Genomic DNA, 26,386 nt, shown 5'->3' on the forward strand with positions numbered 1-26,386 from the left:
GGAAAGCAACTTCATAACTTTTACCACTTTTGAGTTACAGGGCACACGAAACAAAATGAATACCTAATTTATCCCTACCCAATCCCGCAAACAAAAACCTACGGTCTCTTTTGGCCGATTTGATATAGATTTTCAAACATTTAACATAAAACACCTTTAAGATGACTTCACGTGACCGGATCATTATTGCACCATAACCTTCGACCCCTGAAACATTGCAATTGCTCTTCTTTTGGGAACTATACAAAAAATCGCGAGTTCGGCATCGGGAAATGGGTGCCTCTTCTGGTCAGTCAAAGTCCCTCGGAGGAATAGATGTACACTAGTTACCTCATTGCCATTCAATATGTGTATATTGGTAACTCCCTGGAGTACCTTTTTCCGGGAATATGCACGGTCGTTTCATGATAAACGTTTCAGCCCGGGGTTAATTTCCTACCCCTGAGCAGGGTTATTTTTTTTCCCCACGAAAACGCTATTTTCCGGGCAACTCTCGGGGAGTGAAAAGATGGGCCAAAAGTTCCCAGGAATTTCCCAGGAATTAAAAGGGGCTAAAAGGGGCTTGATAGCAAAACAATTTTATTAGCCCGCCTTCGAACCAAATACACAAACTGCGGCAACCTCTGAGAAAAATCGATATTGTATCGAGCTGTCATTACAACTAAAACGATTGGAACAGTGAGTTATTTACACTGCCGGGTCCATTGTTAACAAAACATCAACAATTATTTGGGGAAATTTCATCAGCGCTACCATATAGACTTCTGACGATATTAAAAATGTCAGTTCAAGATCGCTTGCTGCTTCCGCTGGTTGAATGGATGACCCAGTAAAAGGGAGTGAGAACCTGTTGATGTTGACAGAGTAGTGTACAAAAGGCATGGCATGTTTGAAGGACAGGCGTCGCGCGAGTGGGAAAACGTCAACATTGTGCAATGTATTTAATTAAGAGTGAACGGACACCAGTCGCAAGAAAAATGCATACGGAGAGGCTTGCATCTTACCTTGTTTTTTTTGTTTTTTTGTAAAACAAAAAAGAACAAAAACAAAACCATTATGATGTGTGCCGCTATAGGGCTTTCCATGGAGCTTTGCTGTGATTAAAGGTCCTTATGAGCAATGAATGCACACCATTTTTTAGCCCGATCGGACAAACCATGTGGTCAGGGCAGAAACCACTAAAATCTGACAATTTTAGGGTAAAATACCATCTTTTTGGTATAAATATGTCGTAACCAGGTAAATTCTCGTCACATAATATGCAAATTTGGTATCAAAATGTATAAAATTGCATGATCAAATCAGTTCTTTTGTCAAAAATAAATTTCCTGAAATGTAGGTCACTGTAATATTTAATTATCGTGACCTTTGACCCAGTTTTTAAAATAATGTATCATTCCAAAAGTCAACGAAATAAAAATCACTTGCTAGAGCATGTCTTCCTCTATCAGAATCCACTAAGAAACAGTTGGGCTCTTTAAAATCTACAACTTTATGACTATTTGTGTACAAGTCACCATGATCTTTATTATGTTATCGTGACCTTTGAGCAATTTGTTGAAACAATGCATCATTCCGAAAATCAACAATATATAAAATCACTTGATAGAGCATGTCTTCTTCTATCAGAATCAACCAAAAAACAACTGGCTCTCCAAAATTTACACTTTTATGACTATTTGTGTACAATTGTTAGGTTACAAATAAGTCAATTTATATACTTCACATAGTACATCCACCAACAAAACTCACTCTTATGTTTCTAAAGTTACTAAAATTGTTCATGGTTTGCTATTTTTTTCTTGTTAAGGGCTGATGTGGCTTCACCAGAATTTAACCCCCTGTGATGAATCTTAAACAACAAATTTTAAAATGCAATATAACTCTCTGAGAAATCCTCAAGAAAAATGTGTTCGCAATGCTGCAACTCTGACTTCAGGGCCAATTTTAATAGAGCTGCTGTGTTAACTGTGCGATTTCCCTTTCATATCGACGCAAACCGTATAGCACACGAAAAGGCATGCTAACCTTCAGATGAAGTCAGAGTTGCAGCATGGTGACATTTTTTGTTTACCATCTTGGAAAGAATTTTGTTTGGGAAATATGCCCCCGCCCCCCCCCCCCCCCCCAAACCCACGACCCAAATTAAATCATGGGTGGATCACTGCTGGTATTTTAAAGTATGATTTTGGTAAGACCACATCAGCCCTCAAAATGAAAAAAATCCCAAACCATTAACATGTTTAATAACTTTGTAATTTTGTGGGGGGATTTATAAAGTAAAGTATATAAATTGACTAATTTGTAACCTACCAACTGTACAGAAATAGTCTTGAAGTTGTAAATTTTGAAGAGCCCAGTTGTTTGTAAGTGGATTTCGTAGAGGATGACATGCTCTATCAAGTGATTTTCATTTCGTAGATTTAAGGAATGATGCGTTATTTAAAAAATTGGGTCAAAGGTCACGATAACACATCAAAGATCATAGTGAGTTGTACAAAAATAGTCATAAAGTTGTACATTTTCAAGAACCCAACTGTTTCTTAGTGGATTATGATAGAGGAAGACATGCTCTATCAAGTGATTTTCATTTCGTTGATTTGTGGCATGATACATTATTTTGACAAAAGAGTTGATTTGAGCATGCAATTCTCTTCATGTTGCTACAAAATTGGCATATATGTGAAACAAATTTACATGGTTATGACATATTTTTACCAAAAAGGTGGTATTTTACCCTAAAAATGTCAGATTTTAGTGGTTTCTGCCCTGACCTCACGGTAGGTCGGATCGGGTTAAAAATTGGTGTGCATTCATTTCTCATTAGGACCTACAAGCACAGCAATTTTTATCAAAATCGGAAGACATGAGATAAAAAGGTGTTTTGGAAGCAAAACTCGGATGTAAAATCTCCTAGAAATTAAATATTTGAAGTTAAAATTTAAACATAATCTCCCGAGAAAACAAAACAATGGTCACTATTAAGAGGTCACATGCACAACACGAAGACACATGGCTAAGAAGGGGGAAACAATATTTCCCTTCGCCATTTGTAAACGCGTGTATACCACCGGGATTAGGCTATTATTTAGAAAGAAAACCACATAGCGCAGCCCCCCCCCCCCCCCCCCATTTACCCGGATGGGCGGTATGTATAGTTCTGCGAGTGAATTATGTTATCCAGTGCACTGTTCATTGCCCTATATTTAGGACTGGGCGTACGCCAAATGGAATGATTAGGTACCCATGCGACGCGAACGAAATTGGTAGGTTTCCGTACGTCCTTTCGTTTACGTTCTGGTAAATCCCAAGGAAGACGATAATCCAGAAAGACTGAATAGCCACCAGAAGGTATCTTAAAGGCAGTGTGCACTATTGGTATTTACTCAAAAAATATGCTGTTGATAGCATAAAACATTGTGAGAAACGACTCCCTCTGAAGTAGTTTACGAGAAAGAAGTAGTTTTCCACGAATTTGATTTCGAGACCTCAGAATACATTTTTAGATCTCAAGATCAAACATCTTAAAGCACACAACTTCGTGTGACAATGGTGTTTTTTCGTTAATTATTATAATATTATCTCGCAACTTCGACAACCAATTGAGTTTAAATTTTCACAGAATTGTAAATTTATGCATTTGTTGAGATACACCAAGTGAGAAGACTGGTCTTTGACAATTACCAATAGTGTCCAGTGTCTATAAGCCGCAATTTGTTGTAATCTTTTTATTAGCTTTTGGTGAACTAAACCTGTGGTATTCGATCATGGGTAATTCTGTGCTGTAGTTCCATTTTCATATTACCTATATTTTATTACTGTTTTCTGTTGTGTGTATTTGAAATAATGTCTTTATTATCAAAATATTATATTATTTGTAAATATTCTTATTTGTAAAAAAAAAATGTCTTAATTCGGCCTCTGGTTGTGATGACTTTTTATAAATAAAGCATAACAATACAATTCAATTTTCCCGGGGTTCTCTGATCAAGGGCCCCGGACAAAAAGCCCTTGTAGGTTTTAAAATCTGTAACGATTCGTGAATTTTCGCCGCGATCTTTTTCCAAGAAATGAATTAAAGACACTGGACAATATTGGTTATTGTCAAAGACCAGTCTTCTCACTTGGTGTATCTCAACATATGTATAAAATAACAAACCTGTGAAAATCGGGGGGCTTGAGCCCCCCCCCCCCCCTCCCCCAAGTGGGTAAAACAAACCCCCAAAAAATAAATAACGGGGGAGGGGAGGAAGGGGAAAGGAACAAAGAGCCGAGGAGAAAAGTCGCAAATGCGTGTGTATTTTTTGTTTTTTATTTCCGGTGGAAGTATTTTCTTTTCTTCCTTGCCATTCGCATTTTTTTTCCTGCCAAAATAACTCTTTTATCTGGGATTTTCGAGAACGCGAGGTGCGAAGTGCGAGGTGAAAGATATTGAACACATCTAATGCAATGATCTTATTACAACTCCCTTGTAATTGTGTAAACTTGCAACATTAATGTAGTGGCTCGGCTAATAGGAGAGCCGGTCCTCTAATGAATAAAGGACGAGCATTCGCCAAAATACAATAAATAAATTGACAGCTAAAATATATCAATAGAACTTATCCTGCATAGGTTTAATTCATTTAACTCATAGCACACATACAAAAAGTTACAACACTACAGTATACAATACAATACATGTAGCCTACATTACACCTTTCCAATGCAGAGTAAAAGTTCACAAAAAGGTCAAACATGTGGCTTCCATGCTACACACACACGGACGGGCGCACTACACACGATCTATAAATAATGCGATCCAAACATGACCCTAAAAATCACAACAATTCAGGTATAAATGATAGCCAAAACACAGAATAATACTCACAGATAGCTCTATAAACTTATGCCTCCCAGATAAGTAGGTTTTTGGAGCATGGCCACAGCCATGCTCCCTTTAAAAATAGAGAGAAGTCCAGACCAATTAAAATGTGCTCTTCCAAGAACGAAGCTATTGAAAAAGAGAGTGAGTGTCGTGTTACATCACCAAAAGTAAACTTTGTAGAAGTTCAACAATGAAGACGCACTTGGCGGATCATTACAATAACATAAGCATTTGAAACCCGTTGTCCAGGATAAAATTTATCTCACGTCGTTCTTGGTCGCTCCGGCATTCAATGGTTTTCTAGTACTTCACTTAAATTTGAGAAACGTCGGATAGTAATGTTTTTGTTTACCCGCGGTGTTTTTACTGAATATGCATGAAACCAGATACCGACCGACCCGATCGAATGTTGATCACCAGGCGTTGCTTCTTTACCACATTTTTCATTTTAGTCGGCTATGTTCAGGGATTAAAAGGTCTGCAATCCTACATATAACAAATTACACATCACATTTATGCCCTGGTTAAAGTTATATAATTTCATTTTGAACAGTAATCTGATAAAAAAATAGTATTATGCGACACCACTTTCGCAAAACAAAGGTTTGTATGTAGGTTCTGGGTTTGCCGCCTCCGTATTCATTAAATTTGCCGCCCAGTGATGTTAAGTAAGTAGCACCGCCTATACTGTTCTCTTTTCAACCACGTCCGCAGCATTACTATTTAAAACAAAAACCTTTGCTGACATATTGATTATGTATTAAGTGGGACATTTTTCATAAATACATAGAACAATATAGTATATAGATATCGATGACGTCTTCAATCGCATGGCACTACAACATAGTTGGACTTTTCACCGTAATATTATTGCTTCACTAATTATTTAAAATTAAGATAAACATTTATTTATTTAATATATTTTCTTAACAACTATCCTATGGGTAAAAGCATAATTTAAGATTAAAAGCCAGCTTTTTTAAACCCTTATAAAAAACCTACATGTATTCCTCTACAGGAGCACCTTTTCTTTTAAACAACATTACTTTCAATCCCTCTACTGGAACATTTGTACATGGCTAAAAAGTGCTGCCCCCTATAAGTACTAATGGCACCGTGGTCTCGGAATCCCAGGCTAAAACTGCTATTTTCACAATGCCTATACAAAGTATTGTCATCTGGTTACGAATCACAATTATTGACTGATTTTTGCAGTTTGTAATTATATAAGATACATTTATATGAATCAGAAGTGCTTAAAAAGTAGGTTTTTCTTCTAAATTTATGCTTAAAAAGACTTGATTTTCACCCCCAAAACCCCAGAAAGCTCAGAGCTCCAGGAGGCTTCGCCCCTGGACCCCACCAGGGGCCGTACGGCCGGCCCCTTGACCCCACCCAATAAATTGGTTAGAGCCCCCCCTCTGTCAAAATCCACTAAGAAACAGTTGGGTTCTTCAAAATTTACAACTTTATGACTATTTTTGTACAACTCACTATGATCGTTAATGTGTTATCGTGACCTTTGACCCAATTTTTGAAATAACGCATCATTAAAAAAATCAACGAAACGAAAATCACTTGATAGAGCACGTCTTCCTCTGTCAAAATCCACTTATAAACAACTGGGCTCTTCAAAATTTACAACTTTAAGAAAAGACTATTTTTGTACAGTTGGTAGGTTACAAATTAGTCAATTTTTATACTTTACTTTATAAATAAAAAAAAAAACTTTCAAAAATAATTAAAATTGTTAATGGTTTGGTTTTTTTTTTCATTTTGAGAGCTGATGTGGTCTTACCAGAATCATACTTTTAAAATACCAGCAGTGATCCACCCATGATTTAATTTGGGTTGTTGTTTTTTTTTTTTTTTTTTTTTTTTTTTTTTTGTGGGGGGGGGGGGGGGGGGATATTTCCCAAGCAAAATTATTTCCAAGATGGTAAACAAAAAAAAATCACCATGCTACAACTCCGACTTCATCTGGAAGTTAGCATGCCTTTTCGTGTGCTATACGGTTAGCGTCGATATGAAAGGGAAATCGCACAGTAAGCACAGCAGCTCTATTAAAATTGGCCCTGAAGTCAGAGTTGCAGCATGGTGAACACATTTTTCTTGAGGATTTCTCAGAGAGTTATTATGCATTTTAAAATTTGTTGTTCAAGATTCATCACAGGGGCTTAAGTTCTGGTTAAGCCACATCAGCCCTTAACTAGAAAAAATATCAAACCATGAAGACTTTAAGGAACTTTAGAAACAGAAGAGTGAGTTTTGTTGGTGGATGTATTATGTAAAGTATACAAACTGACTTATTTGTAACCTAACAACTGTACACAAATAGTCATAAAAGTGTACATTTTGGAGAGTTATTCATAAGCGGTTAAAGCAAGACTGCATAAGTTATAAAGGTAAACAGCTTCTCCATCTCAGCTTTGATGGACCCTCTAACTGGGATCATTAATAATCAACTGTTTCTTAGTGGATTCTGATAGAGGAAGACATGCTCTAGCAAGTGATTTTTATTTCGTTGATTTTTGGAATGATACATTATTACAAACTGACCTACATTTCAGGAAATTTATTTTTGACGAAAGAACTGATTTGACCATGCAATTCTTATCATGTTGATACCAAATTTGCATATTATGTCTAGAGAATTGACCTGGTTATGACATATTTATACCAAAAGATGGTATTTTACCCTAAGATTGTCAGATTTTAGTGGTTTCTGCCCTGACCACATGGTAAGTCCGATCGGGCTAAAAACTGGTGTGCATTCATTGCTCATGAGGACCTTTAATCACAGCAAAGCTCCATGGAAAGCCCCATAGCGGCACACATCTTAATGGTTTTGTTTTTGTTCTTTTTTGTTTAAAAAAATAAAAAATATAAGGTAAGATGCAAGCCTCTCCTATACATTATTCTTGGGACTAGTGTCCGTTCACTCTTAATTAAATACATTGCACAATGTTGACGTTATTCCCACTCGCGCTACGCCTGTCCTTCAAACAAGCCATGCCTTTTGTACACTACTCTATCAACATCAACAGGTTCTCACTCCCTTTTACTGGGTTATCCATTCAACCAGCGGAAGCAGCAAGCGATCTTGAACTGAAATTTTTAATATCGTCAGAAGTCTATATGGTAGCGCTGATGAAATTTTCCCAAAGAATTGTTGATGTTTTGTTAAAAATGGACCCGGCAGTGTAAATAACTCACTGTTCCAATCGTTTGAGTTGTTATGATAGCTCCAATTTTTCTCAGATGTTGCCGCAGTTTGTACATTTGGTTCGAAGGCGGGCTAATACATTTTTTCACTATCAAGCCCCTTAGCACTAAAGGTATTTTCTGGGAAATTCCCAGGAACTTTTGGCCCATCTTTTCACTCCCCGAGAGTTGCCCGGAAAATAGCTTTTTCTCGGGGACAAAATTAACCCTGCTCAGGGGTAGGCAGTTAACCCCGGGCTGAAACGTTTTTCATGAAACGACCGTGCATATTCCCGGGAAATAGTACTCCCGGGAGTTACCAATATACACATATTGAATGGCAATGAGGTAACTAGTGTACATCTATTCCTCCGAGGGACTTTGACTGACCAGAAGAGGGACCTATTTCCCGATGCCGAACTCGCGATTTTTTGCATAGTTCCCAAAGAAGAGCAATTGCAATGTTTCAGGGATCGAAGGTTATGGTGCAATAATGATCCAAAGGCACTGACGTCATCTCCGGTCACGTAAAGTCATCTTAAAGGTGTTTTATGTTAAAATATGTTTGAAAATCTATATCAAATCAGCCAAAAGAGACCGTATGTTTCTGTTTGCGGGATTGGGTAAGGATAAATTAGGTTTTCATTTTGTTTCGTGTGCTTGACCTAACATGAGCTCTACCGACTCGGAAACAGGTTCATCATCTTACCCCTTAAGGTACGGAGTCCCACAGGGGTCGGTATTGGGGCCCCTCCTGTTTAACATTTACATGCTACCCATTGGTCAAGTCATTCGCAATCATGGTTTGACCAGTCACTTCTATGCAGATGATACTGTCCTGTATGTATCAGCTTCACCAACTTCAGATGGTGTAACAATGTGCACTTCATCACTTATTGAGAGATGTTGCACTGACATCAAACGTTGGATGAACTCAAACTACATGAAACTCAACACTAACAAGACCGAGCTGCTTGTTATAGGTACACCTGGACATTTAAATAAAGTTCCTGCCTTCAACTTAAACATTGGAGATGACTGTGTAGAAGTTTCAAAACAAATCAAGAATCTAGGGGTTGTATTTGACCGTAACATGAAAATGCAAACTCATATTCGTGAAGTAGCTCGTAATGCAATGTACCATCTACATAACAGTAAAATTAAAAAATATCTGACTTACTCGGTTACTGAACAGGTTATTACATCTCTAGTTATGTTCAGGGGTGGTTATTGTAATGCTCTGCTTGCAGGTCTTCCTCAATCTACCATTGCACCTCTACAACGTGTCCAAAATTGTGCAGCTAGAATTCTTACAGGTACTAGAAAATTTGATCATGTTACCCCTGTTCTCATGAAATTGCACTGGCTTCCGGTAAAGTATCGTATTATTTATAAAATTTGTCTGCTTGGTTTTAAATGTATAAACAGTCTAGCTCCAGGCTATCTTTGTGAACTATTGCTTACGGTTAACTCAACTTCACGTAGGACCACACGTTCATCCTCAGATAAAACTAGATATCAACCTGTGAACACTAGATTATGTACTTACGGTGACAGAGCTTTCTCTGCAATAGCACCTCGTCTGTGGAACCAGCTAAATGTTTGTCTCAGGGAGGAAAACTCCCTCTGTAGCTTTAAATCTGGGCTCAAGACACATCTTTTTAGGGAAGCATTTTTAACTTAAAGTATTTTTCTATGTTCTTACTGCCCTGCTGCTTCATATAATTGTTGCGGTTTTTATAATTGTTATTATCATAATTCTTGTTTGTGTTTTTTACTGGATCAAACAATTCGGTGGCTTTTACTCAATGTGTTTGATTGATTATATTCATCTTTTTACTTGTACTGTACATGTATCTTTATTGTTTTATGATCATGCTTTATGGATTTTTGTGGTTAAAAATGTTTGTTGTTGTAAAGCGCCTGGGAGCATTTTTAATGGATCTGGCGCTATATAAATGTCTATTATTATTGTTATTATTAACGTTAAACCAGACGGGCAGCGGAATTCTGGATACGTTGAAGTTTAGCTATGTCTTTTTGGGGAATGTCAAACAAGAGAGAGTTGCAGTTATCCAGAAGGGAGCTTACACATGAGTGGACCAGAATCTCTGTAGTTTGCTTATTGAGAAGATGGCGCACTTTGCCGACTCTATAAAGTGCGAACGATGCTTTGCTACATACTATGTTCAGATGCTGGCGTAGAGATAGATGGCTGTCTAGTGTCACCCCAAGATACCTCACTGCACCACTACATGAGACCCGGGTCTCACCAATGTGTACAGGAGGTAATTCTTGAGATCTCTTCTTCTGTGAAGTAACATGGAGAATTTTTGTCTTATTGTCGTTCAAGACGAGCTGATTTGTCTTCATCCAATACCGTACATTACGCAGACAAGCCTCTTGTGTTGATATGGCTAGGTGTTGCTTTCCTTGCTTTACTGACACATAGAGTTGTAGGTCATCCGCATACATCATGCAAGAAACTCCATGACTTTCAATTATTTATTGGAGAGGGGTAGTATAACATATGAATAGGAGCGGACCAATAACGGATCCCTGTGGAACTCCCCAGCGAATAGGGATCGCTTCAGACATAACACCATGCACAATAACATGTTGTTCCCTTTCATGGAGAAATGATGTAAACCAGTCGGCTGGAATACCCGATACACCGAAGGTTACTTTCAGTCTGTGGAGAAGCATTCCGTGGTCCAAGGTGTCGAAAGCAGAACTCAGGTCCAAGAGAACAAGGATTCCCTCATTTTCATCGTCAAGCGATTGGAGCAGGTCATTCTGGACCCTCGTCAATGATGTCTCTACACCGTATGATGGCCTGTAAGCAGATTGTCTTGATGCCAAAAGAGAGTTTACATGAAGATGATTCAGAAGTTGTCGGCACACAACACGCTCCAACACCTTACTGACGAAGGGAAGGTTGGAGATTGGGCGGTAATGTGATAGACAGTCAGGGTCAAGGTTGGGCTTCTTGAGAGTCGGGACGACCAAAGCAGACTTGAATGATGCGGGGAAAACTCCTGTACGTAGAGACTGGTTAATGATATATGTTATGGCAGGGAGAAGCACAGGTAAGCATTCCCTGAACACCGGGGCAGGAATAGGATCTAAAGTACACGACTTGATCTCCGTTGATTTGACAAGCTTTAGGATGTCATCTTCGCGGACAGGTTGGAAGCTCTGCATCACATTGGTCGCTGGTATGTTGGTAATAGCAAAGGTGGGTGGTGGCAACTTTTCAAGTGGTGTCCGAAGATTAGATATCTTGTCGACAAAGAACTTTAAGAAATCCTGCGAGAGCTTAGATTTTGAAGTATGAGAGGGTAGACTCTGAACAGACCTTTCAACTGTAAGCTTGTTCACGATTTGATATAGTCCTTTGTTGCCTGAAGTCTGTATTAGTTTCCGATGGTAACTGCACTTAGATCTCTTAAGTAGACAATTGTACTCAGTCACTGCTTCATGCATTTCTAGTTTAGCTACAGTAGAACTAGGATTAGACTTTCTCCACTTTCTTTCTGACCGGCGGACCTTCTGCTTGGATGACCTCAGAGCGTTATTATACCATGGTGCATGTGGTCGTAATTGTATCTCCTTCTCACGAGCAGGGGCATACCCATCAAGAGTGGAAGAGAGGGTGACATTGTAAAGGTCCACTTTTGCATTGAAGTCCATTTCATCTAGGTTTGAAGCTCCTTTAAAGATTGCTTCAATACTTTCCCTGAAAGATGTGTAGTCAACGTCACGTAGGTTACGTGTAACTATGGTTTTCTTATCAGCTTGTGGTCTAGCAAGTGTAGCTGGTAATGTGATTGCTGCATGATCCGATGGTGCAGATGCAAGAAGTGCAATATTCTTGACCTTCTCTTCATTGTCTCTGACAATAAGAAGATCAAGAGTGTGGCCTCGCGAGTGGGTTGGTTCTTGAATCAACTGCTTCAGCCCGGCTGAATCAAGAAGATCAAGGAATGTTCTTGCATCTGAATTTGTTGGGTCGTCTACATGAATATTGAAGTCCCCGCAGATAATCAAGTGCCCTGCCAATATATTGACCGATTCAAGAAGTTGTGAAAACTATTTGAAGAATGCTGTCAAAGATGATCCCCTCTGTGATGATGGTGGCCTGTAGATGACAACTAGTGTAAGTGTCTCTTGACTAGTTGAGCTTATAGATAACTGTAAACATTCAAATGTATGGAATGAGTGAGGCTTGTTGAAGTCCTGTAGCGTATTCTGTATCTCCGCAATGCACGGACCATCTCTTGCATCTCCAGTATATACCTTCCCAATATTATTAGTACAAACTCGCAATCTTCTTCCCTAAGGCATGCAGCAATTATTTTCTTGAATTAACTTGACTTTGCATCAGTGTTTTTGCCCTTGGCGAGACGTGGCTCACTGGATGTTGCTTAATCCGGGAGGCTAAGTTTACTTTCTTTTGGAGTAGTTACCCAATGCCTCATGTCCTTCCGGATGTGTCTCAGTAGCGGATTTATTACTATAATTTCTGCCTACGCTCCTCCCCTGACTTCTGCTTTAGAGTCTCATACGATTTTTTCCAACAGCATCCCAGCTGGTGACAGCATTGGTCTTATACGGGATTTCAATTATTACATTGACTCTGACTGCAATGTGGGGCGAGTGGAACTTATGGTCTGGGAAAAAAATTAACAACATTGATCAACGGCTACTCGAGCTCTGTGCTGGTCTCCAACTCTGAATTGCTAGCACATTTTTTGCTTGCAGGCTCATCTCGCTTCCAGGTCACCTGGATGCACCCTCACTCGCTTTTAAGTGGTTTAAATCTTTTCGGTCCGGTAGATCACAACGTGTGCACACCAGTCAAGAGTTCTCAGCACCACAACACTTTCAATTCGGGATTCCTCATGGATCAGTGTTCGGTCCACTCTTGTTTTTTACTCTACCACTAAGTCACATCATCCGCAGGCATGACATGGAGCTGCACATGTTCGCTGGCGACACACAAATATACATCTCAATCTGCCCTGTTACACCTGATGAGGTCTCACAGGGTGTGTCTAGAGTAGAGGGTTGTATCATGGATGCACATGACTGGATGTCATCTAACTTTACTAATCGAACTTAACGCTAAATCAGTTAGGAATATTTAAGTCATCTTTGACTCTGGAATGACTATGTCTCATCAGCTGTCAAGTATCATCAAAGTTGCAAACTTTATAAAAATTTATCAAAAACTGAAAAAAGGCTCAAAATTTTCAGCGTACTGCCAAGTAGTTTCAAACAAACGGAAGTTCTACTCCATCACTCCTGAACTTATCAAATTACACCGCTTCAAATCACGCAAAGAATCAACTAAAAGGTCATCATGCTTATGTTTAAAGCACACTGGAAACAAGATCCTGCCTACATCACGGACATCTCCAAAATAATTAAGCTCCAAGCAGCGATGACTTTGATCACCGACCTTCTGTTCAACACACTTTGTTTATCCTAGAACCCATTGTTTGTTTTTGCCGATAGATCATATACTGATCCTGAGTTTAGAACCAACTTCATCGGAGAAACCACCTCACTGCGTACATTCAGGAAAGTCCAATAAGCAGTCCTGTTTCAGAAGGGGTGTCATCAAGAACGTTTCTCCTGTTTGTGCCCATAAATCAGCGCCTTAGAGCAAACTTTTGATTTGGTGCCTTATAAATTTATTTGAAATTTATTGAATCGAAGTAGGATGATACAGCTGCGGGATGTCAATCATAACCGTAGCATGCACTCCGCTCATTGCTGCACAGACCATGCTCTTGTTCATTGTAAGCTGAGAATACTCCCTAAACGGTTCCTGCAAGCTCAGCCGAGCCCTTCACATATATTTGAAGGAGATGGAGATAGCTACTGGATGTCAACCATTGCCGCAGCAGGTACTCTGCTGGATGCTACACAGACCATTCTCTTGTTCGCTGTAAGCTGTGAATGCTCCCTAAACGGTTGCACCAAGCTCAGCCGAGCCCTTCACCTGCAATTGAAGGAGGGAGATAGCTACTGGATGTCAATTATTACCGTAGCATGCACTCTGCTGATTGCTCCATAGACCATGCTCTTGTTTGCTGTAAGCTGTGAATGCCCTCTAAACGGTTCCATCAAACTCAGCCGAGCCCTGCACCTGCAACTGAAGGAGATGGAGACAGCTACAGGAAGTCAATCATTGCCTTAGCATGCACTCTGCTGATTGCTGCACAGACCATGCTCTTGTTCACTGTAAGCTGTGAATGCTCCCTAAACGGTTCCACCAAGCTCAGCCGATCCCTCCACCTGCTATTTAAGGTGAGGGAGATAGCTACGGGATGCCAATCATTGCCGTAGCATGCACTCTGCCGATTGCTGCACAGGCCATGCTCTTGTTCAATGTAAGCTGATAATGCAACCTAAACGGTTCCACCAAGCTCAGGCGAGCCCTCCTCCTGCAATTAAAGGAGATGGTGACAGCTACTGTATGTCAATCATTGCCGTAGCATGCACTCTGCTGATTGCTGCACAGACCATGATCTTGTTCGCTGTAAGCTGTGAATGCCCTCTTAACGGTTCCACCAAACTCAGGCGAGCCCTTCACCTACATTTGAAGGAGATGTAGATAGCTATTGGATGTCAATCATTGCCGCAGCATGCACTCTGCTGATTGCTGCACCACCATGCTATTGTTCACTGTAATTTGTGAATGCCATTCCTAAACGTTTCGAACTTGTTCAGGCGAGCCATTCACCTGCAATTGAAGGAGGGACACAGCTGCGGGACGTCAATCGCTGCCGTAGCATGCACTTTGCTGATTGCTGTACAGACAATGCTCTTGTTCACTCTAACCTGTGAATGCTCCCTAAACGGTTCCACCAAGCTCAGTCGAGCCCTCCACATGCAATTAAAGGAGATGGTGACAGCTACTGGATGTCAATCATTGCCGTAGCATGCACTCTGCTGATTGAATGCTTCCTAAACGGTTCCACCAAGCTTAGCCGAGCCCTTCACCTGCAATTGAAGGAGTTGTAGATAGCTACTGGATGGCAATCATTACCGTAGCATGCACTCAGCTGATTGCTGCACCGACCTTGCTTTTGTTCGTTGTAAGCTGTGAACGCTCCCTAAACGATTCTACCAAGCTCAGCCGAGTCTTCACCTGCTATTGAAGGAGAGGAAAACATTTCCGGGGTGTCAATTATTGCCGTAGCATGCACTCTGCTGATTGCTGCTAAGACCATGCTCTTGTTCGCTGTAAGCTGTGAATGCTCCCTAAACGGTTCTACCAAGCTCAGCCGAGCCCTTCACCTGCAATTGAAGGAGATGGAGATACCTACGGGATGTCAATCGCTGCCGTAGCATGCACTCAGCTGATTGCTGCACCGAGCATTATCTTGGTCGCTGTCAGCTGTGAATGCCCTCTTAACGGTTCTACCAAGCTCAGCAGAGCCCTTCACCTGCAATTGGAGGAGAGGGCTACATTTTCGGGGTGTCAATTATTGCCGTAGCATGCACTCTGCTGATTGCTGCTAAGACCATGCTCTTGTTCGTTTTATGCTAAAGTTGAAATAGAGAAGGAGACAGGGATGACAACTATTGCCAAACATGCACAGACCAAGCTTGTTCGCTCTGAGCTGATATTGCTCTCTAAATGGTTCCACCAAGCTCAGCCGAGAACTTCACCTTCAAACGCTACTACTGCTACTAAGGACATACTGCACTTTGCCCAGTTTCAGAAATTGCTCACTGGTCAATTCAGCTCTTCCTCTTTGCCAGATAGCTCTGAAGATGCTAAGACCATGTTCCACTCTGAAGTCAGGGACAGCTAGTTGTCTCATCGCCAACATCAGCAGCATGACTGGTTCCGTGACAGAGCTGAGATACTACTTCCGGCTCGTAAGGCTAAGCGCATAGCTAGAGCTAAGGCCTGCTTACATAATACTCGCTCCTTCAAGGCAAGGCTTCGAGTTGCAAAGGCTGATTTTCAATGTCTAACCCGCACATCCCCCAGTCGTTACTGAACCGAGGCCAATTTCATAGAGCTGCTTAAGCAACAAAATTTCTTAAGCACGAAAATAGCTTGCTTATTTTACACATTTTAATTCTGGCCAAAATTTCATGCCATATACATTGCTTGTGACTGGTATTTAGCTACTGTTTACTTAGCATAACAATTGAGTGGAGTATTGGCCGGTTTGCTTAAGCAACATTTTGTGCTTAAGCAGCTCTATGAAATTGGGCCCTGGTCTTAATGATCGTATTCAACGGTATGTCAACTCAGTTGATACAAATATATCAAAGACGCCCCGACCCTACTCCTAAGGAATCCTCTTTGCTGCTCTCAGCAAGTACACTGGTTGCTCTCAGCAAGTGGTGAGGTTTTCATTGATCCTTCAGTAGAGCTGGACCGCTAGACAGAGTACTACAGTTCGATGTATGCTAGAGATGTTGAAGTGGACACTGCTGTCATAACTTCACTGCCAACAATTCCAACTCTTCGTGATCTTGACAGTGACATCACACTAAATGAAGTAAAGGGTGCCACCATTGGGCTGAAAAGACAAGTCTCCTGGCATGGATGGCACATCGAGCAGAAGTGCCCAGAACGGGAAGTGAGACTCTTGTTGCTGGGCTCCAAAATGTCATTTCAAATTGTTGGAATTATGCTATGCAATACACAATACTTGAAAGGTTATTACTTAATAACATTAACAAGAACAAAGGAAATCAGCTGCTTAATTACAGGGGATCTCTATTCCTAGCTGAGCTGGCAATGTGTTAACTCGTGTGCTATTACATTGGCTGCAGGTCATTGCCAACAAGAGCATCATTTTAGTACAAGGTGTCGTTGTTTTCGATACGTAGGGATGTGTAGTGCTGTGGCATAATGTGTACGTTGAAATACCACCCGTCATTGAGATCAGACTTGCCGCCCAGGCGGACATTCATTATTGAAACAAGATGTGTGTGTCCAACTTCAATTTGAACTTCAATACACTGTATTTAGTTGACCAGCACTCGGCAGTTAACAATCACGAAATGATTTAACAGCAGTACATTGGTTTTTAAAATCAAGTGTGCTTCTTGCGAATTTGAAAGCTGGTGCTGTTAGTCACAACACAATCAAGGAAAGTTTGAGCTGTACCTATTGCTACTCTCACACTAGGGAGAATATGCTAGCGAATGTGCCTACGAACGGAAATATTTAACAATCGCTCAAACTTTGAAATATTCGCCACAAATTCACTACGTCCGCAAGTCATTCACCACCTCATTACGAAGACCGGTAACTCTATTCTGCTATCAAACGGTTAATATGCTAGCGAATTTGCTAACGCAAGGAAATATTTTACACTCGCTCAAACTTCGCAACATTCGCCGTGTCTTCGTAAGCGTTGGTAACGTTCACAAATTATCCCCCACCTTCTTACGAAGATCGGTCAATTTACAAACTGGTTTGTAAATTTCAGCAAATGTTTCGAAGACGGTCATTCACCGTCGATTTTCGTAAGATTAGTAAACGTTGGTAAAGCGTGCGTAAGTGTTAAAACATTCGTAAAGGCATTGGCAGTCGTTGGTAAGCACTCGTAATATATTCGTAAGATATTGGTAAGGAGAGGGCCGACCGAGGACGATCGAGGACGATCGAGGGTTGAGACCGAGATAAACATATTCACTATTCAACCTTCATGTTGGACGAATTCAACGCGAAATTTAAATTTCATCTTTCATCGAGGGGCGATACGAAGCGCTACCTAAATTTCAGCGAATGTTGCGAAGAAGGTAATTCGCCATCGATTTTCGTAAGCATTGGTATAAGGCACTGGTACTGCGTAATAAATTGGTAATTCAAGCGCGAATTTCAAATATCATATTTGCAAGAATATTCGCCCAAGTGTGAAAGTAGCATAAATGAGCGTCGCCAACCTTGCGATATGGGTGGACAGCGCTCCAGTACAAATTAAAGAGGGCACAATTTCACGTCTATTTACCATAAGCACACAATATCTGCGCTTAAGGAAGCAGGACATTTTGCGCTTACGTCAATCATAACGTTTGCTTAAGTGCGTGCACAGAAACTAAACCCTTCCACAGTAAGCATAGAGCGGTGATCGTTAGCCAATGCAGCAATAAGCAGAGCCTTGACTTTCAGGTCAGGTGACACAGTCCACCCGCTCAGACCCGATTTCGACAGTGGACACCTTGTGCAAAATTGCTTGGCTATGCTTACCGTTACCGAAGATGCTCCTCATACGTAGCAAGTTCCTCCTCGCCTACGTGAGGCATATTCCAAATGTTAGCAGGAATTTTTTTGGTTGATGTTCGGCGCTTACAAAGAGTGATGATCGAACGTGACGGTAAGTAGAGACGGGAAATTTGGCCCTACAGAAAAGGGAAAGTGATGGACGGCCAACTTGTTTAGTAATTGTCTTTTGTGATGAGTGGTTTAGCAAGAACACTGCTTTGAAGCGAGTTCAGTTATCAAGTACTTACATTGCAAATTATTAACTCCAACTCAAAAAGCATTACATTGAAGTTACTCAGAGATTGTTCATTTTATTTAGTAATCCTTGAATTGACTGAGAGTAAGATGATAGTTCATCATTTTGGACCACCTCCTGATGGTTATACTCCTGGTCAACACTGGGTCACACAAGTCATGAAACAGGTACCAAAACGGAATCGATGCCAGTCCACTGAAAAAGGTAAGCAGAAACTACTTTGAAGTTCATTGTTTAAATGGTGAACATCTTAACTCCAAAGTACAACCCTTTGGTTTTTATTTGAATACGGTAAGAATATCGAGAAGTCTTATATAGCGCACGTCCCCACCAATAATGTACTCAATGCGCTGAGTACAAACTTTAAGAAAGATAGGTTATTGAAGTGATGAATTATGGGACCCAATTGTACACATAATAAGAGTTTACAAGGTGCTACGGCGCACTTAGCAATCATAGCCTTGGAACACTTGGGCGAACCCCTTCTCTTTTCGGCAAGTGCACTGGGTTACTTTACATGCGTTACACAACACATGGGACCAACGGATTCACGTCTCACAGAAGGACCAAGCAATACTGTTAAGTCTAGCTTAACCCGAACCCACACTCTGTTGATTAGAAACACCAGAGTTTGAAATTCGGTGCTCTTAACGGCTCGCCACGACACTTCCACGTATAGAGCCAGGTATACTTAACAAAGAACATATCATTCCACAGGCAACCAACATGGATGGGTTTCAAACCCTTGACTTTGCCATATTAAAGGTTAATGTTTTCAGAACTAGACCGCCGATCTACGTCAATGACTAGAGTCAGTTTGCATCATTCTAGCACAGGGTACCGAAATACATGTTTCTCCTCACAACAAATGATAGCCGATCTACGTCAATGACTAGAGTCAGTTTGCATCATTCTAGCACAGGGTACCGAAATACATGTTTCTCCTCACAACAAATGATAGCCGATCTACGTCAATGACTAGAGTCAGTTCGGATCATTCTAGCACAGGGTACCGAAATACATGTTACTCCTCACAACAAATGATAGCCGATCTACGTCAATGACTAGAGTCAGTTTGCATCATTCTAGCACAGGGTACCGAAATACATGTTTCTCCTCACAACAAATGATAGCCGATCTACGTCAATGACTAGAGTCAGTTCGCATCATTCTAGCACAGGGTACCGAAATACATGTTTCTCCTCACAACAAATGATAGCCGATCTACGTCAATGACTAGAGTCAGTTCGGATCATTCTAGCACAGGGTACCGAAATACATGTTACTCCTCATAACAAATGATTTCAATTTCAATATCATTTTCTCTTGTCTAATCCAACAGATACATTAACCGATTGTCAGGCTTTGCTGGATGCTGGATACAAAGACAATGGTATTTACACTATCCATCCCTACCAGAATGATGAAGGAATTAAAGTGTTTTGTGATATGACGAAGCATACAGGCTGGATTGTAAGTACATGGATTAAAAGGGTAGCTTTATATAGCTTTTGTACTGTCTTTTTGACAGATATGGGGGTTTAAAATTTTTCTTTTGTCCACAAGTTTAATGCATTATTTCATTTTGTCCATTTCACCTTTTAAAGACGAACCTGGTCCACTGTTTAACTCAAAGTTTGCAACGTCTTCCATTTTTTGTTCATGAAAACTACTATAGAATAACAGCCAATGCAATAACTGTTTTTTAAATGTATTAAAATTGAGTCATTACTCCACGAAAATGATTGAATAGCGTGATTTGCATAGATGAATATTTATAACAACTGTGACGTAATTCTACATGTACGAATTTAGTTTTAGAGGGGGTATTATTCATACCGGTTACCCATGTTTAAAACAAAATTGAGATAAATCTGACGGCCAAGTCAAAATATTATCATATAAATCATTGCTTTGAAGGTGTTCCAGCGGCGCGTTAATGGGTCAGTCAATTTCAACCGCAGTTGGGCAGAATACAAGAAAGGCTTTGGGTCAATGGATGGTGAGTTCTGGCTTGGCAATGAGATTCTACATAAACTGACTGATGCTGAAGGGAACTGGACAGTCCGTCTGGACCTAACCAATGAAGAAAATAAAACGGGTCATTTCCTGAAGAAACAGTTCCGCGTCGGACCTTACAATTACACCATGTTTCTTGAGCACTCCGTGTTACCACCAACTGGTATGTCTACTTTTAGTTTGTTCTCACCATTACCAGGGCTCCACTGATTATATTGATAATCTATCAGGTTGTTTTAAAGGCTCCATTTATTGTATTTTTTAGAAAGAATCACAAACTATGTTTGACGGGCCTGTTCTCAACTACTATATATTGCTTTATGTTAACGTTTCAAAACCGCCATTCAATTTAACATTACATTTTACACAATTAAATATGTTAGTTGACTCCGGGCACGATCTAGACGAGCTATTTTTAATTCAACAGTTACTTAAAATAATTAAAGGCTGAATTGTTTTTTTTTTTTTTTTTCTTTCCAGTTGGTAGATATTGTCGACACAAACTAGGAATGGAAGACGGGAGTATTCCTGATGATAAGATCACAGCATCTAGTCATTGGAGTTCAGTTTTTCCGCCAAGTAATGCACGACTGAATCTGAACGGTTGTTGGGGACCAGCTAAAAATCAACTCGATCATTCATGGCTCCAAATATTTACTGGTTCAGAGCCAGTGCAGATTGAGGGCGTCATCACACAGGGCAGGCCAGACCGTTATTACTGGGTGACACAGTACCAGGTACAATACAGCATTGATGGCACTGCATGGCTGTATGTCAATGGGGACTCTACTCCACAGGTAAGAGTACTCAGCAAAGACACACTCCATCTCGACACACCAATCAAGCTCTACAACCATTATTCATGACCAAAGGCTTAATTATAATTTTTATTTCTTTATTTTTTCCACCCTGTTTTTTTACAGACTCGTTGGCAACACTGATAAACACCCCAGTTACCAATATTCATTAAAAACATAACCACTCCAATACTGCAGGACAGCCATTATTTATATCCAAAAAGTTAAATACAATTTGTATGTATTGTTGTCTCCACCTCTGGTTTGTATTTTGTTTTACAGACATTCATTGGCAACACTGATGGGAACACCCCAGTTACCAATATATTCCAGCAGCCTATTCAAGCACGGTACATCCGCATCAGACCAACAGCCTGGGTAACATACCCAGACCTACGTATTGAACTCCTTGGATGCAAAGGTATTGTTTCAATCAATCACCACCTTTTCAAACGTCAGGCTTATTGTCACTATAAGGATTGGGGTACTTTTTGTAACACAAAACACAAAGTCTACCGATTTACCTTTACATTTAACTTACACAGATTGATGATAATGTCAGTAAAAAGCTTATATAAAAAATATTGCTTGCTGATGTGATGTAATTTTTGAGAAATGTGTAAAACAATGTCACGAAAATACGTTTTACATGCTAAAACAAATTTTATCTCCTGAGACGAAAATTATGTTCGTGACTTGTTTTACAAATTTCTCAAAAACTACAGCACCAGCAACAATTTGTTTATTTAACTCACGAACCAGAGCCCAGTTTGAGCCTATCGTGTTATAGAGAAGCCTTTTAAAGACAATCCAAAATTTTACAGAACTGGAGAACAACACATTAAATTCGAATCTTCAATCAATCAAATGTTTGTATTTACAGTACGCTGGGTATGTAGACAACGCCTTCTTAAGCAAGCCCATATCAATCCAGACGAATCACCACGGCTTCAGATTGACCTGCTGTTAGTAACTCTAGTTGAGGGAGTCATAGCTCAAGGGAAAAATGAACCGTCATTTCAAGTAGAATACAGCCTTGATAACGTTACTTGGGTTTATGTTAGCCACCAGGGAGCACCTGAAGGAGAACCTCAGGTAAATGGTTCTGTCATTGCACAAACAAAATTTGTTTTGTACAGGGGCACACCGGCTGAATTGGGCTATTTTGGCTACGTTATAGACTAAGATATGACTTCAAAGGTCTGCCAGGAATGGCTAAGAGCAGTCACTATAAAAATATGTTTTATGATCCTACACCACTAAATTGCGTATACGGTGAGCCGGTGTGCCTCTTTAAATTGACGAGTTTTGTTTCTCGTGGACTTGTTACTCAACTTAGCTTTAAACAAAGACAATTTGGTAATCCCAAAAACTCGTACGCACAAGGAACATTGCAACATTATGAACAATGTTTTACTTTGTGACTAAATAAAAGTAAAGGTATAAACCAAATTTGCCTTAATCATGTTGTTCTATCTCCTGTGCTACAGACATTCCATGGTAATACTCTGCAATCCGCACCGCTAACCAACGTGTTTAAGCAGCCGATCCGAGCACGTTTCATCCGTGTCACTCAAACAGACGTCGGACATCCAGCCGTAAGCATTGAACTCATTGGATGCAGAAGTAAGTTCCTTGAAAATAATAACCCAACTGAATTGTAATTCCAACTGCTGGTGTGGTTTTACTTGTTGGTTTGGATTTAATCTTAATATAAAGAAATAAAAACGATCTGAAACGTGTGTAAAGCAAGCCTTGTATTAAAGTGTTTTGCAACAGTATAGCCTGCTAATTTACACCTTTCAGTATAGCCTGCTAATTTACACCTTCCAGTATAGCCTGCTAATTTACACCTTTCAGTATAGCCTGCTAATTTACACCTTTCAGTATAGCCTGCTAATTTACACCTTTCAGTATAGCCTGCTAATTTACACCTTTCAGTATAGCCTGCTAATTTACACTTTTCAGTATAGCCTGCTAATTTACACCTTTCAGTATAGCCTGCTAATTTACACCTTTCAGTATAGCCTGCTAATTTACACCTTTCAGTATAGCCTGCTAATTTACACCTTTCAGTATAGCCTGCTAATTTACACCTTTCAGTATAGCCTGCTAGTTTACACCTTTCAGTATAGGCTGCTAATTTACACATTTCAGTATAGCCTGCTAATTTACACCTTTCAGTATAGCCTGCTAATTTACACCTTTCAGTATAGCCTGCTAATTTACACCTTTCAGTATAGCCTGCTAATTTACACCTTTCAGTATAGCCTGCTAATTTACACCTTTCAGTATAGCCTGCTAATTTACACATTTCAGTATAGCCTGCTAATTTACACATTTCAGTATAGCCTGCTAATTTACACCTTTCAGTATAGCCTGCTAATTTACACCTTTCAGTATAGCCTGCTAATTTACACCTTTCAGTATAGCCTGCTAATTTACACCTTTGATACAACTTGTATTCTGGAACACGCGTGCAGTAATTTTTTTTAAAAACAAAAAAGCTTACCAGACATTAAAAATTGCTTACTTAATTTGTGAAAAAGTACCTGAATCCTTTAAAAGAGCATCAACTAATATTTGTATTTTATTTTGTTTTTCCAGATGATATTCTTGAGACTGCCAACAATCAAGCCTTCAGCATTCACCATCATACAAATAATAACCAACACGACACAAACTGCCCAGGTCTGAATAGTGAAGGAGGATGGTGGTTTAATAGATGCTCTGGTATTCCTGGTGTAGACAATAACCTTAATGCTGAATATATCCAACCTGGTGATACTATGGGTCCATACAAACGAGTTATTAGAGCTACTGAATGGAATGGTTCTCGTATTGTAAAGACTGAAATCAAAATACGCCGCCAATCTCCACCTCGTGGCTAAAAATATTTCAGGATGAAAATTTGCTAAGCCCATTGACAGTCAAATGATTAGGAAACGCACAATCGCATGTTGGTGCGTTTATTTGTCAAATTGAAAAGCTGTTCAGCCGAGTATTAAACATGTGTTACAAAAATCCATTTAAAATTTGGTCTTTCACCGTCAAAAGATCAAGAAACGCAGATTAGTATGTTTGTGCATTATTTATCATACCCACATAACGGTTTGCCATACAAGATGGCGACTTTTCATGGCAAAAAGGGTTATTCAATACGGCCGTCAGCTAAAACAAAACGAATGCAGCATGACTGGTAACCTGGTATTTTACTTGGCTAAAAATTGTTAAGCACTATTTTTTTCTTAACGTTTACTCACCCTCAAGTACACTCACTTAAACAGAAGCAAGCTCACACACCAATGAGAGCGGACTACTTGCTCTATGACTTGTTTGTTCTTTTAAGAGATGCAAAGCTTTACTACGATTGTAGAGTATATCAACCGCAGCCTGAAGTTAAATTGACATTCACATTGAGTAAGAACCGATTGGCGGTTTGGAATTATACGGCGTATTCAGATCAAGCTCTTAGTGTGTAAACAAAAAACTGCTTTCGGCTGAAAATATATTTTTAGATTACGTAATTGAATTTGCCAGGTTTGCCCTAAAATTTATTTATTCATATTGTGCACTTATTAAGCATTGTTTCAATCAAAGTAGTTTTGAATTGTATTTCGTAGATAGCTGCTGAAACCATCTTTAAAATTCAGAAGAAGTTATCACATTAATGTAAAGTTAAATAAACTTGTCGTACACAAGGGATACCTAAAAACAAACTGGTAAACAAGTTAATGTTACTCTACGGTTTAGGGGAAACACAGGTAGAAATGAATTTATGGGCAATGAGTGGGGTTTAACTTAAGGAAAACAAAACCTTTGTAATTGATTTGAATTTTACAGAGTTCCAATTTTAAGAATGGTTTATTGTAGAGGTTGATGTAAACAACAATATTTAAAAGGGTTTATGAATATAGCGAACGGAATATTTAACTTGTCTGCACAAATTAAAGGAAGAAGTATTAAGTAGTTAGCAATGCCGCTTTAAAAAAATATAACTTTATACAAATGTTCAGTGACTTTATCAAAATCACGCAAATGTAATACTTTGACTGTTTTTTTTTCTACAAACAAAAAGGCACAGCGTTTTGTCCCTTTTACCCAGCAAGTTAACTTGTCAAACAGCCATATCAAACAATGCGTACCGTGGTAAAATGAAACAGTTGCCATGGTAATACGTTAACCTTTTCAGTTTGTTCACCTGTATATGTAACATTAAAACAAGTCTTTTAAAACAAGTCACGAGCTTTGTGGTGATCAACATCCCCCTAACATACCATAACAACATTGAAGGAAAATTATTACATTGTGTTCCCATGCCTAATTATCGATGGTTTTGATGTAATTTCGTTAGAGATACTCTAAGGGCCTTGTCACACAAGGCCAATTTTACATGGCGGCAAACCAACTGCAGTGAATGTTACAGGACTACTTTGGAGGCAAATTTGTCAAACAATGGAGTTCTGTTCCCAGTTGGACAAACAACTTAGCCTTGCAAGGGAAAGATTTGTTCTTGAAACTTGAACAGAAACCTTCAAACATATCATTATGTATACAACTTTTAACAACGACTGCTGAATGATAAATGAACAGAGAAGTTGTACCTGTGCTTTGACATAGGTGGGAATACTTTTACAAAACTTTTGTTTTCCAATCTTAAGTATTACATTTCAGCTTGATTCAAGAACTTTTGTCACATGCAATTTTCACTAAATTTTAACTTAATTTAATTAATATCTGCACCTATCAATATTTGTGTGTTAAGGTAGTATTATATTGGTGTTGATTAATATGGTAAATTATTGGTAAAATTGTCATCTCATAAACCATTTTCAAGACTAGGTTTAAACAAAAATGTTTTTAAAATTAAATACATCAAAGCTGCGATTGAGTAGAATAATAAAAACAGTTTCATATTTGTCAACAAAGCAAACATGGCAAAAAACCTTAAAAGAAACATTACGTTTTACCAAACTGTGGTAAAAAGAAAAAAA

The 26,386-nt window shown here is 39.4% G+C and overlaps 3 protein-coding genes across 3 annotated transcripts; 1 reads left to right on the forward strand and 2 right to left on the reverse strand.

The window, feature by feature from the left end:
- Positions 1-10,057: 10,057 nt before the first annotated feature.
- LOC139942737 (uncharacterized) lies at positions 10,058-10,546 on the reverse strand. The gene has a single exon (XM_071939530.1). The coding sequence runs from the start codon at positions 10,544-10,546 to the stop codon at positions 10,058-10,060; it is 489 nt and encodes a 162-aa protein (XP_071795631.1).
- Positions 10,547-10,576: 30 nt separating this feature from the next.
- LOC139942738 (uncharacterized) lies at positions 10,577-12,552 on the reverse strand. The gene is made up of 2 exons (XM_071939531.1): positions 12,522-12,552; positions 10,577-12,126 (listed from the first exon to the last, which is right to left on the reverse strand). Exons 1-2 carry the CDS (start codon positions 12,550-12,552, stop codon positions 10,577-10,579), a joined length of 1,581 nt encoding a protein of 526 aa, XP_071795632.1.
- Positions 12,553-18,416: 5,864 nt separating this feature from the next.
- Positions 18,417-24,283, forward strand: LOC139942739 (coagulation factor VIII-like). Its single transcript, XM_071939533.1, has 9 exons — positions 18,417-18,432; positions 18,640-18,780; positions 19,919-20,049; positions 20,497-20,758; positions 21,076-21,392; positions 21,675-21,813; positions 22,276-22,487; positions 22,883-23,018; positions 24,000-24,283. The coding sequence occupies exons 1-9, from the start codon at positions 18,417-18,419 to the stop codon at positions 24,281-24,283; spliced, it is 1,638 nt and encodes a 545-aa protein (XP_071795634.1).
- Positions 24,284-26,386: the final 2,103 nt, after the last annotated feature.

This window comes from Asterias amurensis, chromosome 10 (assembly GCF_032118995.1).
Source record: "Asterias amurensis chromosome 10, ASM3211899v1".
In the NCBI taxonomy this organism is placed as follows: domain Eukaryota; kingdom Metazoa; phylum Echinodermata; class Asteroidea; order Forcipulatida; family Asteriidae; genus Asterias; species Asterias amurensis.